At 40.2% G+C, this 17,274-nt stretch overlaps 1 protein-coding gene across 7 annotated transcripts in view; it reads left to right on the top strand.

The window, feature by feature from the left end:
- Positions 1–17,274, top strand: part of epha7 (eph receptor A7) — an 85,649-nt gene that overhangs the window by 25,025 nt on the left and 43,350 nt on the right. For all 7 annotated transcript variants that reach the window (XM_018699664.2, XM_018699662.2, XM_018699666.2 and 4 more), the window contains exon 5: positions 3,752–4,087. In XM_018699664.2, the coding sequence (XP_018555180.1) occupies positions 3,752–4,087 (336 nt within the window). The remainder of the gene's footprint in view (positions 1–3,751; positions 4,088–17,274) is intronic.

The raw sequence follows: 17,274 nt of genomic DNA, 5'->3' as shown, positions 1-17,274 counted from the left end.
TCACAGGGTCACAACACACATTTGTAGAGTGAGGATTACCTCATGGGCGATTTGAATACCACTCACCCCTGCCGCCCCTCTCCCCACAGTTCCCCAATTAGAGCACAGCAAGCTAATAGGCTGTGGAGGGTTAAGGCAGCCCTGAGCACATCTCAAGGCCGATAAGCGCCGGATTCTTCTCTCCTAAGCTTGGATTTAGTCAGGTCTCACAACTCTGCACAAAGTGGAGATGGGCTTTGAAAAATGACCTAAAAACGATCTGCTCCTATGCTATGTTTTCTGCATGGTGGATTATTAGATGTAGTTGGTACCTCTGTGCAGCTGAAAGCTGTTTTTCACCACTCTTACACATGGGAGATCTTTGTTTATTTCACAAGATTGCAGATGTTGCTTTAAATCTGCGCCACGTTAGCATGCAAATGATACAGTAGGAAACTTAAACTGTGCATGTACATATTCCATATTTATGCACATCAACAAAAATATCCTCACACACACGCTCACTCATGCTTGGTCACAGTGGCAGCGTTGGAGGGAAGCTAGCAAGTGATTGAGACATTTCAGGCTGTGGGGGCTGGCAGGCTAATCCGTGAAATGAAACTTGACTGGGAGGAGGGGTGAGAGGAGCGAACATGAAAGATAAGACAGAGTGGGGGAGTGAGAGAGAAAAAAAAAGAGCAAAAAGAAGAGGGAGAACGACAAGCCCTTGAGCTACGAGGATGAGCAGACAGACAGACAGTGGAGGGCTCAGGATGCAGTGCAAATCTATGCTGCAGGTGAATTGGGGGAGGAAGAGTTTCATATTGCTGAGTTCAGACAGAGCCTATTTGGAGAAACAAAGAGACGCCAAGGCAGAAGAAGAAGAAAGAGAACTGCAGGGGTTCGGTAGGCTTCAAACAAACTGGGTCATGTGATGTGTCATCTTATCATGTCTGAAGTGACACATGTGTATACCTTCTATGAGGGGCCACACTTGTGGAAAGAACCTGCCTCCATGGCTTTCTAACATTGCCTTTATCTCTCTCCAAGAACTCTTCAAGAACTTTGTGTCTTTTGCATTTCATTTTCTTTTCTTTTCGAACCTAGCCCTGACTGTCATCAAAAAGGGAGTTAGCTCACTGACAGACAAACTGACAAGCACTTCATTTTCAAATTGCTGATATTTAGGAAGGAAGAAAGGCAAAACTTGCAGTGTACTGTGCATCTGCAAAACAAGACAAAAGACAAGGTCCCACAGATCCATGGACAGCTTCATTTAATTTCCTTTTGTCTCACGTTGCTGTGAAATCACCACTTTGCTTTGTGGTACCTGAGAGTGGCACAAACAAAATGAGATGCTATCATCAGTATCTGTGGCCACAGAAATGGAAGAATAAAAGATCCCTGAGGTTTGGACTTGATGTGGGAGGTGTGTGTCTAAATTGCGTATGTAGCTGAGGCACACCTTCCCTTTGTCCGCGAGGAAGATTGAGAGCACGGGTCGAGTGTCAGTGCCATGGCTGAAGTCGAGTGGCGCTATCAGCAGTCACTCCTCTCCACTTCACCTGCCACAGGTGGCTCTTTCATCTTCCCAGTCCACAGTCTGTCTCTTATCCTTACCCGATAATCATGAATATGGATGCCTCTGTTGAGCCCTCGGTTCTACTGGGTGGAACAGGGGAAAAACAACTAAGTGCTGTATTAATGAATATTGTGATAGCAGTTTTGGATCTATGCATATGCATGACCTATTTTGTTAGTTAATGTGACAAATTTAATGAGAGGTCCCTCCCAAGATTCCCTCTAAGAATATTTCCTGAGAAAACACATTTTAAATCTCCCAGAGAACGAAGTGAAGATTTTCTTCACAGCATTCATAAACAAAGAATACAAGTCATATAATCTTTACTGTGTTAGTGGGAGTTTATTTATATCAACATATTGGTCATAAAAGCCAACAGCCTGGAATTTGAAAGATGAAAGCAGCAATTTGTTATTCACTGTTTTACGAGATGAACTAATCTCCTCACCATTATGTGAACGTTTACAGGAAAATGATCGGCGGTCGTGTTCACTTTTGATGCCACGGAGCCAGTTGTTATTGTATATCAAGTGAAATCGTATATGACAGTTACAGGACAGAGGTAATTCAGGTTTAAATCTTGCTCATAAATTCTGTGGGTCAGCCAGGCTTTGAGTTTTTTTTTTTTTTTTTTTAGAAGACATTAACTTTAAGTGTCCTGCTGTCTACATGATATACCTTTCTGAGGAAAACCAGTAAAGCCACTGCCTCCATGATGGGAGATAGTTGGGTATTTTTGGAGAACAGGAAGGCTTAGAGAGTCACTGTCTGTGGCTTCTGATTCCCTGCTAAGCATTTGTCAGATTTTAGTCTGTTAACAGTCAGTATGTAAGCAAAGCCCTCTGTTCATGTAGATGAATCACAAGTTATGTTTGCTTGCACAAGTACAAGGTTATTTCAAAATTAAAATATTAGGAACCATGCTGCCTTAAGGCTACACTAATCATTTTTATATGAACAAATCCTCAAATTACCATGTGTAACATGACGGGAGTCGCTTGTGGTGACTAAATTATAATTTTCTAATTGTTTTGGTTTTATCATCAAGCTCATTTCAGTTTGCTCTGATAAACCCTCTTTACCCCAAACAGCAGACAGAGATGTGTTTGGTGGAGACAAAAACAAAATGTGAAGGTGAGAGAAAGCTGAACTTAAATTCATCAACCCAACTTTACAAATTCATTAAACTAAAAATCTAATTTCACTCAAAACTCTGCATGTAATTAAATACCATCGCATCGACTTACTTTGTCAATTTGAGCAAATTGAGGTTATAAAAGTTGCCTGTAAACCAACTCTCCAGTTATATTGTTTTGCTAGTTAGATGTTTAAAGTCTGATTTCTCATGTGTCACGATGGTGTTACTGTGCTGCTGGCAGCAGAATGACATCAGAATGGGTTGAAGTGCTTTAATATGTCTAAGAAGAATATAATGAAAGAGACTTTCACCCAAACACAGTGTATGCTAATGTGCAACAACTGTTTGTAACAGCTTCAGTCGGTGAGTTAGGTAAACAATCAGTTAAACATTTAGTCCACTCATCGTTTTAAGTTTTAAGACTCAAGAATATGGATGTCAGAGAGAAGATAAAACTTTATTGATCCCTGAGGGGAAATTACTGCAGCACTGAGACAGGTAAGGTGAGAAATGTTGAAAAAAGAAAATAGAGAGTTGACATTAAAAATCTATACACAGTATGTGTGCAATACCTTGGACTATATTATCAATATTATTTGTAGAAATATTTGAGTCTAGTAGTGCAACTCTGGTAGCCATGATATGGAACTATAGGTAACGTAAGGAATGAATAATAATACTCAATTAAATGGTGAAAGTATGTAGTGGTATATAACTGTATAGCATATGGAACAACATACACACACAGTACAGTAATAATACTCTGGGCAGCTCCACTGCTTGATTCCACAGCTTCGTTACACTGACCTTGGTGCCTGCCAAAGCTGACTTCCTTTCTGTGTACCTGCACCATTTTTTCTCTGGATCTGAGTCTTATTATAATTGAGTGTCAGTGTTTGGCTCTAGGGCTGGAGCTGGCAGGTCCCATAGCATTTTTTTTTTTTTAACTCAGAACAGAGAATCACAGATCCAGTCAATGCACAGTCTTGGCTGTCACTTTCCTTGGCACTCAGTTATTTAATTCTGGTTTCCTCCTTGTCCACCTCTGACAGGACCTCCCTCTGCGCCACAGAACCTGGTCTACAACATCAACCAGACCACTGTTAGCCTGGAGTGGAGCCCACCGGCTGACACAGGCGGCCGCAATGACGTCAGCTACAGGGTTATATGTCGGCGCTGCAGCTGGGAACCTGAGGAGTGTGTTCCGTGTGGGCCGAATGTGGGATACTCTCCTGCGCAGTCCGGATTAGTGGACACTTATGTGACCATCATGGACCTGCTTGCCCATGCCAACTACACTTTTGAGGTGGAGGCTGTCAATGGGGTGTCGGACCTGAGCCGCACACAGAGGCTGTTTGCGGCAGTTAGCATCGCTACTGGTCAAGCAGGTAAGGACTGTTCCATCAGAGTGTGTATTGACAATGTTGATGATGAAAACTTCTCTCCACTGTTCTTACACATACAAACAGCATCAACTTGGCATGTGGTTTGTTATTATTTGTGTTAGAAAGATACTGTACTTTTCCGAGAGTTAAATGAGAAGATTGGTACCAATCTCATGTCTGCAATTTAAGTACAGAGCCGGAGTGAAGAATCACTTAGCCTATGATTGACATCAAGACTGGAAATAGGAATAAACTATCCTGTTCTTTTCACTGTTCTCGCCAACACATCCTCATCTCACTAATTAGCACACTTTATCTTGTGTGTTCAACAGGTATAGCCAAAAATACTAAACTGTAGTTGATCAAGACATCCTTCATGTTAATTAGTGAGCTCCAAAGGTGCTAGCTACCATGTCCTGACTTCAGTTTTGTCCTTGCATTAAGTTGATCTGAGGTAGACAAAATGAAACAGTTTCCTTAAAGCTGAAGTTGGAAAAAAGGGATAATATATGATAGCATGGAGCACAACCTTTGCTCCAGCTGAGAGAGCATTAGACATTAGTAACATGGCGATTGACTGTTTAATTTTGAAAACCTCTCATATGCAAACTATGGTAATGATTCCCCATTAGCTTTAATGACCATAGTCTGATATGATCCATAATATTTCCAGTATGCATATTACCCAGATTAATTTAATGTGTATCAGCACTACAGTGGCAAACATTATTAGCTCAGCAATGATGCAGATTCCCAGTGGAACCTAAAGAGACAGTACTGTATTTTGAGCTCAGTCTCAAGGGAATTAACTATAATTAAAATGCTGTATCTAAAGCTTTTTTTATTAATTATTTCTATGGATCCACCCAACAAGATTCCTTTCATGCTAAAGTATCCATGTAACTCAATTGTTCCAAAAACTATGTTCTGACTGTGGGGATTAAAAGAAGCTGCAAAGAGAGCACTGAAGCATTAGCTGATTATCCTCTTTCTGGCTAACGACACCTGTCCTCTGTCATGTGATGAAAATCATGTTCTGCTGCTCCTACACTCTTATCATGATTTAGTCGCTGACACTCAACGTCGTCATTTTAGCGTTAAAGCAAGTCAGTTTACGAAACAATAAATATGTCAGTGTACTAGATGTAGGTGTGTGTGTGGGATACAGCATTAGGGATGATGTATTTTGTGGAGCTCGGTTCATGACAGTGACACAAGCTGGAATGTGCCAAGGGGTTGCCTGGCCAAGGACGCAGAGACGTCAGCAGGAGGACAACCTCCAGGAAAAAAGCCAGAGAAAAAACCCAAACAATTAACACATGCTCTTTCAGAATCACTCATGATTATACCTGGCATGATGACAACAGACAATTACTCAGTTAACCCAGTGGAATATTTAGCCATTAGCTATTGTGGCGTGCTTGGCCAAGATGGTGGCATGTTTATCATTTTGAGCAAGTGGCACCATTTAAATTGCTATAACACTGTAATCAGTGTAATTGGCCAGGATGGATCAGGTCATTGATAATATTGTTGATCGAGTCCATTAAGTTTTAATATCAAAAAGGTTATGCAAATCATCAATATCTGATTGATGGTAGTGTCCTGGGACAGAATAATACCTTTAAATGAAGACAGAAAGTAACGGTGCTAGCATTTAAAAGAATGAATTCAACTGGAGGATTTTTTCAAACTAGTATGCCAGATTCCTGCCAAAAAAGGGTTTTTTTATTGATCAAGGAATATGAACTAGAGTTAGTAATTTCCTGGAAAAACATCAATTTTAATCAGGATCTTACCACTTCCTCTAAATTAAACAACAAAAAAACTTCTCATGGTCTTTGAAAACCACTCATGACTATTTTCCAGCCAATTCTTGACAAAAACTACTTGGTTAGGCCTTCACTCAAGGACCACTTACTTGCCTTTCCAGAGCTTTCTAAACCAAATCACACTTGAACATAAACACAAACAATATCAGTCTTAAACATGGCTGAGTTTTGATAATGTGACCCAAGTATTTAACTTGGATAACATCATCGTCCTGCTCACTGGACCATCACTGTGTCCAGTGCTCTCTGGGCTGTTATAGAATTCTTGATCGCTTTGTAATTGGAAGGTCGGCACTTCCTAAAACAAACGTTCCCTCTTGAGTAAGCATGCAGGACCACTCATTAGAGAGTGACTGCATTATTAAAGCTTTTATGGCTCATCATTCAGAATTGATTAACCTTTGCATAGCGAGGCACTGGAGCCCCATAGCACTGAAAGAACCTTAAAAAAGAGAAGCCCTCTCTTCCATCCCTCCCATCTCTACCTCCTGCATGATAATCAGCATGAACATGGGCTCGTTGGATGGGGACTCAGGGAAAGAACGCGCACTGCGTGAATGCAGATGGTGATCCATCTGATGAGGAATTCACACCTCCCATAATTACACTAAAGGAAATGTCTGGAGCGAGGCTGGAGCTACACAAGGTGCTGAGTGCTTATTGTTCGCAGAAACCTAATTACGTCTCAGCTCTGTCTTTAAGTAGAGGCTGCGAGTTCGTGAGCTTGATTTCTCCATCCTCGCTGCAGTTGAATAGAAATTTGTCGTGTTGAGGATTTTCGCTACTTTCACTGCCGGTATCACGCTGCAAGTTAAAGAGTGTGTTTCAATCAGCACTCCATTGTGAGTCAACAGTGCCACAGAGCCACCTTCCGAGGGCCCTCTGTGCTTTAGCTTTCCTCAAGCACACTTGTAAACAAGGCCTTTTGTTCTTCCAGCACACTTGTGAGTGGGCAGTGCTCATAGAATAACTATTAATATTTATTCAAGCAGGTGTTCACATCTCCGAGCCAGAAAAATCACTGTGGAGTAGGGCGCAGAAATAGGATTTGAAATCGGTTATGGGGAAGGCTACAGGAACTGTGTGTGTGTGTGTACACATTCAACTTAAGACCAGTGAAATGTGGTTTAGGTGCAATCAGCAGTAGGTATAAACAATACAATGAGTGAAAGGATGAGGCTGTGGAAATTGATTTTAATGTTGGCTGCTTGTGTTAGCCAACAGCACAAAGCCTGTTACACTCAGATAGCAACTTTTACAATAGCTGAGCAGTGCTTCCAAGTATTGACAGGCTCCATGGGTGAGTCAGAGCTGAAAACAGGGGTTGTAGCCAGATGTAGCCAGATGCATTATTTAGACTGTGGTGAGTTTGACTAGAAATATCTCAGAATGCCAAGAATGCTATCACATGGCAGTGATTTGTGTGATATAGAGACTTCAGATCTGACTACATCTATGTTAAAATAGATAAAGTTGTCCATTTTGTAAATGGTCATCCATTAAAGGACATTTATAGAAAGAGCCACAACGCTGGCACAATAAATCACAACCTGTACACATAGAATAGTGTTTCATGATAATGTATCTGATGTTGAAACCTTACACAGCTACTTAACACTCTATTGTAGCTTGAACACGGCCCTTTTGTGAATTCAAAAAATGCATTCAAACCCTTGCGTACACCACCACCGCACTGAACCACGCCCACCCCCGGTGGTACCCCACAACCGCTGACACTCCAACCCCTCCTAAAGCTCTGTCAGATTGTTGTGTTCCTCTGCCTCTCACCCTGACTGAACTGAAATCTGCGTTTCAGAATTCAGAATTGATTGAACCATAGTTATGTATGTATGGAACATTTATATCAGCCAGTAATGGTTCATGTTTCTCTCCTTTGCCTGATGCATCTTTTTAACTGGTCAAAACTGAAAGCAGCAATAACGACTTCAGACGTTGGGACCAACATGTAACATTACAATCACATTTACATAACAGGATGACTGTCTGGAAGGAGCTTTAGGCTCTGGTGAGTTTCACTGGATTGTCTCCAAATGCCAAGAATGCCATGATCATCATTCCAAAAACATCTGATAAGACAAAGTCATGATGTTGAATTCTAAATCAACCCTTGTGTAAGATGCAATTTTGACACATTTTACATTAGAGGGATTTTGAAATCAACAAAGTGAATTATCTTCTGTGTTTATTTTTAGCCACTATACACTTCATTTGTTGTGCAACAGTGGAAACACAGGATGATGTTATAGTCGCCCTCAAGAACAAACCTACTTACACATTCAAAAAGAACAACAGGCTATTCCCTGTGGTACGATCGCTCAGTGCAAAAGAAGAAAAAAAGCACATTGAGGCACATAAGAAATGCCAAGCATTTTACTTTGATGTGAACAGCCCCTGTGTCCTTCCTTTGCGTGAGAAACAAATATTCCTGTTTAGTTTGACTGCTTCAGTCAAAGTCTGCATCACTGTCCTACAGCAGTTTAGTGTCTGGAATTCAGAGAGTTAGTAGCATGGTTTGATAATGATTTACCTTTAGAAGAGGACAACGATCCTGAAGATAATAATTGATGGGTGCAAATTGATAACCTTGCGGTTATCTGTACGGCCACATTATTGACACGTTATCATCACTAAATGGATATTATTCGGTTCATTTGTGAAAGTAACACTACAGCAACAATACGGCCATTGATTGATCTCTTCTTGTGTTCTGATCTGTCATGGTGGCCTTAAACACAAGGACTGATTGATTCTGAGGAGTCCCCACTGACCAGTGCCAGCCAGTGTAATTTTCTAGTTAAGCGGATCCTCCTTTGTAGCATTTGTCCCTGGTTTTACGTTACCTGGGAGCCCCGACCCACCCCATCCCGCCCCATCCCACCCCTACCCCCTCCTCTGCTCCACATGCCTGCAGTAATTTGATGAGAGCTGGGCAAAGCAGTAAGATTCAACAGCTGCAATAAAACTGTGGTGGTCTCAGAGCAGCAGCTCGTAGCACTTAACCTGTAGCTTTTCTGTAAATGCCTCCTGATTTGTCTGTCACCCAATCCGTCAGCAATGAATAATTTTCATGGAAGGTGCACTTTAATTACTTTCCCATTTAAATGGCATTATCGTGGCCTATCTAGGTAATTAATCTCACCAAGTATCCTGTTTCAGCCTTTTATTGCTGGCAGACGAGCTCCCTAAATCCCCCTGAATCTGCCGTGCTTGAATGAGTCCTCCCTCATAGAAGCTGGCGTCGCCTCTTTCCCCTTCACTTGGTTCCTATCGCAGCCATTGGACAGACCTTTCTCTTGGCGCAGGCAGCCTGTCAGAGCAGCGGGCTGTTTCACTGCCTTGGAAAGGACGCAGGCAGACACTTCCATGCAGGCTTGTAGTCAAGAATAGGCCTCAACTAATACGGGTTTAGAGGGCTGATAGCTGCAGATAGGCTGGTGATGATGTTTTTCTTACTCAACAAATCAACAAGAAATATCTCCCACAAACAAGTACTGTGTGTTTATCTAAGTCCTGGTATATCTTATTTCTCTGTGCCATAGAGCTCCATTGTCCATAAACTATGAAAAACTGGGTGACATGGTCTTTTGTTATGAAGTCTATACTTCTGTACAAATACTCACTGAGGTACTAAATGTGTATTAGTATGTGGCTTAAAATAGTGCAGGATTTTGTCCTGATTGAGTAACATTTGCTGAAAACTTTTTTTTTTGGAAATTACTGGGCATGTTTCAAAGGTGAAACTATATATTTGGCTTGGATAGGGAAATCTGAAATTCTTGAGCGACAGACTAACACTTGGTTTGAGTCTCATGGGATTTGTTGACGGCATAGAAAATATAGAATAACACCAGCCTCATACTTGATATGAACCTTTTTTTTTATGTCTTGAGCCTTCCAGGAATTCAGTGTTTCCATGTTTGATTTTATTCTATTCTTTATGGAAACTCTTGGTAAAGCTTTATCTTTCTAAGGAGCATGAATGTGATTAGTGAATTTTAGAGGACTCTGTAGTTTGATTATAATAGTTTTTTATTGTATATTCGAGATTTTTGCTCTTATAAAAATGTCGCTGCTGCCATCTCTTTCACATATGAGGTGGACAACATAAACTTTAACTTGAAAAAAGCCCAGTATTTAATAAGTCATGCTCACCAGAACTGTAGTCAGGTCCCAAGACCAGATCTGGTTATTTTCAAATCAAGACATGACTAATGCCAGAAGAAACTGAGTCCAATTATTAAACTATTTCAGTAAATGATAGAAAATAGCAAATGCATATGTGCCAATACTGGAGCCTGCAACAAGAAAATAAATATTAAAGACAATCAGCATCTAGTTGTGGACCAAAGTAAAACCAAGACACCAGTAAAATTGTCGATTATATCGTGATTTCTATATTAATTTGTTCCAGCAGCTAAATAACAGGTGGTTTTGCTGGCTGGCCAAAATATATATTATCTCAAATATCATATGAAATGGGGAGAGGGAGGAATAGAGAGAGAGTTAATGCCGAGGCTGAAATCCTGTAAAATAATGACAAATTATCTTTTATTAATGCTATTATAGAGCATTTATATATCATTATCTCTTTATTTTTTTGTGGACAATTTTTTATATTTCTCCAGAAACTCTGTCTCCAGCCCTGTTTGTTTGTGTTTGGATGCAGTGTTATTAATTTGGAACATGTGTAGAGAGAGATAATATTTCATTCTGAAGACTGCCGGAAAAGTTGCAACATTCTGATGTTTCTGGCTCAGCTGGGAATATGAGGAAGTTGAAAAGGGAGCGCCGATTCGCATTCAGCTTCATCCTATAGGCTGTGTTCCCACAGAACAGACATAGACGCGGCTTTAATTATTCAGACCTCGGCAAGGCAGCAGAAAGAGACTGAGGCAACATTTTCTTTGGCAGTCATTCTGCTGTTTACCTTCCACATAGCAGCTCAGCGTTTTCAGTCAGAACCTCACCTTTCTGGAATTATTTCTTTTTCTCTCACAGACGTCAGACACACTCATTTTTCAGCTGAGACATTGACAGCTCATTTTTTTGCTGAAGTTGACCACTAAACAAGTTTCCCTGAGCATTGTTGTACTTATCAACATTTTTGGGATACTAAATTGGTGTGTGATATCGTAAACCCCTCAGTAAACAAATAAGGATTTCTCTGTCGGAATAAAGCAGGAAGCTCAGACACTGAGGAATGTTGATTTAACACCGCTGCTTGTTTCCATGTTGGTGACAGGTCTGACCGAGTCTACAGAGTTAAACGTTGCAGGTTGCAAGGAGCTGATAATCCGCTCTGTGCTGCAGGTTACTGAATAAAGTGATGTGCCAAATGCGTTAAATGTGCATAGTTATCAAAGTGTCTCCGATTATTATGATCCCTCTATTAGTAAGTTGTTCTTTCCGAGGAAGCTAAATAAACTTCTCTGTGGGAGAATATTACAGCTGAGCATGTTAAATGATCAATTCACCCCAATTACAAAACAACATATTTTTTCACATCTACTGGTATCTATCCATATCTATCCATACACATAGCTTTGGTTTTATTTGTCTCTGAGATTTCCATCTTTCCGATGCAAAGCAGGTCTATGGATTCTCTGTAGTAATTATGACATGAGCAAAGGAGGAAGTTGAAGAGAAAAGAGGCCTTAGGGAGAGGTTGACTTGACACGGGGGACTGCCATTTGTTTCCTATTTGAACCCAGTAGTCACTGTGACAACAAAGTCCTCTAACCTTAAAAGAGCATTTATTTTAACCCAAACATCCATCTTTTCCAAAACCTGACCAGTCCTTGTGTCTAAAGCTAACCAAGCCATGAATGTACCACAAGGTTAACTACGTTAACATTTTGTGTCATGATGACGAAGGTCTGGTACGCCTGCGTGGGTTGTATCAGAGCTAGGACAATCATAGGTTGTCAGGACTTGCATGGCAGCCCTGGTTTACAGGGTTTCATCTGCTGAGGAGAGATGTTGACAGCAGATCTGCTGACACTTTTCTGGAGAATTTTTTAAAAAACGTAATTTTTCAAAGCTTTGGATACTTCCAAACCAAATTCCATTCACTTTCATTCTCTGGGCTAGGAGCTTCAAATGCAGACACTGTATTAGAGATATTAAAAATTGGACAAATAAACCCTAAAACATTTTGTGTGTGTGTGTGTGTGTGTGTGTGTGTGAGTATATATATATATATATATATATAAATAAAAATAAAAATAAAATAATATAATATATATATATATATATATATATATATATATATATAATTTTATTTTATTTTTTTTGGGGGGTGAACTAAATCTGTAATGTATTAAAATGAGGTTACTGTGTGAAGACGTATCAGCTAACTTTGCCTCTGCCTGTATTTTGCACGTACATGATAACAGTACATGAGCAGATGAGTGCCTGAGCCCTCTCCATGCGACCACCACAGGCTGACAGATCACGAGCAGAGAGAGAGTATTCGCTCAGTGAAATTACAGACCTGAGGGGTAGTTGATGAGAAATGTCACTGTCGACAAAAATGGAACTCTAATATATTCCATCTCAGGTTTGTTGGACACTTATTAATGTCTCTCAGTGAGTGCCACTAATTGAGGTAGTCAGTCTGGTGCAGCAGATGAAGCGTGGGACAAATAACAGCACGACCTGAGAACAAAAGAGCTGTGATGAGAATGTACATATTTAGTAGTGCTGTGAAGCACTCAGAGCGCTCAGTGTTCTCAAGTTGAGCAACAAAGAACACACTGTAGCATAGTCATGCTCCCAATTATTCATCATCCTGTCTTCAAATGTTGATGGCTTTTTTTCACTGCCTGTGAGGGAGTTTCATTTCTATCAATGAAATTTGATGATAATAATGAAAGCTAGTTGATGATGTGTTATTCGTTGCCAGGCTATAATTAATTTAATTGATGTTAAAGCAACACTATGTAACTTTTGGACCAAAAAAACCCAACACATTCTTCTCATAACAAAGGAAAAGTTGAAGCAGTAAAACAAACCACAGCTCAATTCAGCATACACAGCAGCTTTACTGGGTGTGGGCAGTAACTTGTGGTGTTATGTTAGCTAGTGTTAGGAAGCTTTAGATAGATACACACAAGCACAGTTCCATGACTTTATAACTGACTCAAGAGAAGCTTGAGAAATGAATTGAACTAAAATGTGCCAAAACCCTGTAAATGCCACTTGTGGCCACAGTAGCTGTAAGCAGCAGCAAAGGTTTAGGAGACTTACCTTGTGTTGCTATGATCTTGTCATGTTATTCTTATGTAAATGGCTGTCATCCAAATGAATTCATTACAGTTCAGAAGCAGTGATCGGACTCTTGTTTTAAGTTGTAAATTTTACCCTACATTTTGTCTGATTAATGGAAAACAGTGGACTGCAGTTCATTGCTAGTTACATCAGTTTGATTATTTCATATGCATATTTACATAAATACATACATACATTGCCATATTGTGATATATACTGATAGATATTCTGTATATACACTGACTGTCAGAATATTGTAATTGATTTGATATTTAAAGCTCACTTGTCTTTGGAAAAAAAACAAAACAAAAAAGAACACACTCTACTTCCACTCACTGGGCTTTTCTCAGCACTTTCAGCCACATCTAATGTAAAACAACAGGCTTTCCATGTCTGTATGTAATAAGCTGTAAAGTGCTCTTGTGTAGGATTGAGATCAAACTAAAAATGAAACAGTATAAAGTCAAAGTGAGTGTTGATGATCATCAAAAAAAAAAAAAAGATTTTGATAATATATTAATCATTTCAATAGTTAAGTAAATTGCTAAACATCCACTGGATTTCAGTTAAACAGTTGTGTTGATTTTCTGCTTTCCCCTGTTGTACAGTATGTTATTATGGTTATTGTTAGACTGCCAGACAAACAAAACAAGTCATTGGACATAGAACTACATTTTTTACTATTTGCAAATGTTTTATAGAATAATGATTAATCAAGTAATCAACAGTTACTCGGTAATGAGAGTCATTGTTCGTTGCAGTGCTATAGCCAACAATGAATCACAGGAAAATCAACAGTCACTTTCTGTCTTTCCCTCCCTGACAAGTCCTAACTGAAAAGTGAACTTCAGCTTCCATATTTAAAGCTGCTGTGTGTGTTTTCAAGCATTGACCGGTCAGTAAAGGCAGCTGGCTTTAGCTCTGGAATGCAGCAGCTCTCTGTTTACAGCCCACGGGTGACTGTAAGGCCTCAGTAAACACTGAAATACTTTCTTTCCTTCTCCTTCTTTGTCTACTCACTCACTTGCACTCCGTCCGTTCGCTCATGTACATTCATGCAGACGCGTGCACACACATACCACACTCACCCTGCCAGCATGCACCTGTGACTCCCAGAGCCTCTCTTTATATGGAACACATGCTCGGGAATCTCACGGCCCTGGCTGCAAATGGCTCCAGCACTTTGCAATAGAGCCATTCGAGTGTTTCATTTCCTGCCGAAGGAGTTAAAAGGACTTCTAAGGGTAATAAAAAGCCAAGCAGGATTGCATTCTGTGGGTGCCCGAGAGCAATGAATTCCCCCTGCTGGACACGCACACACACACAAACATGCACACAGCAGCAATCCCGAATCAATATCTAAACTTTGATCACTGTTTCCTGTAGGCAGTGCTATTTTGTCTGGTGGTACAAAGGGATTGTTTGTAGCCTAACAAGAGTTAGCATGTTAGCCAGAGAGGGCATATTTCTCACACACAGGAACACAGCAACATTGTCTGTGTGTTGGCCATAGTGATGAACTCCTGGTTATCTCTACCTGTGCTGTTCCCCTCAGCTCTAATCAGTTTAGTCTCTTTTAGCTTTTTGTTTTGTTTTCTGGGTGCACAAATCGACTCTTATCAACCTTGTGTTGTGTGTAGCAGGCAGCTGTTTTCAGTGAAAAAGCTCTGATAAACCCCACTGTACACCACCCGCCGAGCACTTAACAGCAGACAGACAGAGCTAGCTGGTGAAGAAAGTTGAAGAATTAGCGAGCTAAAATGAGTTTTTTTTCTTATGTTCATCAGGAGGACACAAACATGACTCCAAATGTCATCAGTTCTAATGTTGCTCTGTCTGTCCACTGGGTGTGTGTGTAACACATTGGCCTTACAAAGTAACCATACCTTAACTTAATTAGGTGAAACTATAAGATGTGTTTTCAGCTTATTCCGCTGTCCCATAGCCTGAATAATCAATTAATGTATCTTCAATAGTGTTTCCGAGTTGTCTTACCACAGTCTAATTAACACAGTGAACTTGCATCTTGCACACTACACACTGTCCTTCCTTCTGAAACCTTTCTTTCCCCTCCCAACCCATCATGTACAGACACTTGGTCAGGACCCGATAGCGTCACTTTGTAACGCACTGGGTACCCATTCAGTGTATTTGGCTGAATATAGATAAACATGTTGTATCTGTACTGCTAGATTATTGATGGAAAACAAACACATTGTTTGAGAACATTTTACTGAGATGTTCCGTGTCAATGTAATTGCGACTCGCCAAGTATGTAAATTAACCATATATTCTCATTTTAATTAAAAAAAAAAAAAAAAAGAGTTCAAAACATGTCTCAGGAGTGATATATCTGGTTGCTTTTGTACAAGATAGCATTGGTCATGATGACCAATATATTTTCTGAAGCCAAATGTGCATTATAATTCTGAATAGGACAGTACTGCTGGAGATATTAAAGATTTCACATGGATGAAATGAAACGTGAGAAAAAGTTTTTTAAAAGAATGAGCAGTTCGACAGATGTTGGTTAAATCTGTGGCTGCTCCTGTGGTGAAAAAACACATGTAATCATGTGATCATTTAAAAACTGTTCTGTAGGTCTCTCCTACACTTAGCCATGAGTAGGAGTAAGTCACTTGAGAGGTTTTTCTTGTACTCCCAAAACGGTTTGAAAGCATTCTTTAGATTTAGGCCTCTGAATAATGGACCATCATGTTAGATATATTTAAGATTTGAAGTGTTAATCATTTTTATTTATTTCTAGCACTGAACATGATCTGTATTACGTTTGCTAGAGAGCATCCTCTTTCAAAGCGTTTGTTTTTTATTCAGGAGGAGATGGGTTATGGTTATAGAATTGGCAGAGGTTTCTGCTGGATAACACAGTCATGCATTGCAGTTGCAGGATGTACGAGGGGGTTTTTTGTTTTGTTTTTTGGGGGTGGAGGTGGGTGGGGGTGAGCATTACTCACTGGAGCTTTGTGAGATGAAAGAATCAGGGGAGATTGACAGCTCGGCTTTTTTCCGTCTTTCTTTGTCTCATCAACATACTGTCTCCTGCAGTGAGGAAAACTAATTATGTCTTCGACCCCCTGCTTCACCCCCCTCCCCTTTTATTCAGATCGTCATCACACTTGGAAATCATAATGAGTTTGCGGCTGGCCACTTTGGCTTTGGAGAAAGGGAAGGGAAAAAAATCTGAAAGTCCATTTGCCTCAATTCAAACAGGCCACTGGCAATTACGGACAACCTTTTGACCCTTGAAAGCTGTCGCCTCAAATTCTTTCACGGCCTGACCCAGACTTGATTTAGTCCTGCACACCTGCTAGCTTCCTCATCTGTACTTCTGCTGCTTTAAACCAACACTGTACCAAAACCTTTTTGTTATCAAAGCAGAGAGAGTGTATGACAGCCATCTGGTGGGCTGCTTTTAATTATTTGGTTTAAAACAACAGTAAAAACATTATGGCAGCCAAGGATCTGAAAGGATGTTAGTATTAGCTTTGGAGCAGATGGGCTTCACATCTGGGCTGGAGGAATTTAGTGAGGGCGAGAGGGATGCTGTGACAAGGTAGCATGGCCGAGAGCCTTTGCAAAGTCTCCCAGTCCCTTTGTACTGGGTGATCTCCTTCACCCGTCCGTCCTCTCTGCTCATTCTGCTGCATCCCTGGAAGTGTTTGGATCTGACTGAAGCACTGCTGGGAGAAAATAATTGCCCGTTTAACCTTGTTATTTCAGAGATTGTTGACAAAATGCAAGAGTACAACATATTTTAGCTGGAGGTAGATCAGTTTCCTTCAGAGAAACAGCTGACAGGCAGGTGGGTGTGGAGAAAAAGCAGGTTTTTAAGAAACAAAATATTTGCTTATATTACTTCCAGAGTTACATATCTGCAGTTTGTGGTATGAGTTATTTTGTGGGTACATTTGGTATCATTTCCTTCCTTTCTTTGTTTCACCAAGATCTGATATTGGTTTATATTTTAGATTACTGAACGGTTTTCTTGTACTATTATGTTAGTTGTTATCTATTGTGCTAGCCAGGTTTTACCAGGTATTTTTAAGA

The sequence above is a fragment of the Lates calcarifer genome, linkage group LG7_1, assembly GCF_001640805.2.
Source record: "Lates calcarifer isolate ASB-BC8 linkage group LG7_1, TLL_Latcal_v3, whole genome shotgun sequence".
NCBI classification, from domain to species: domain Eukaryota; kingdom Metazoa; phylum Chordata; class Actinopteri; family Centropomidae; genus Lates; species Lates calcarifer.
Note: the sequence above shows the minus strand (reverse complement) of the source record. Positions and strands in the feature narration are given on the sequence as shown.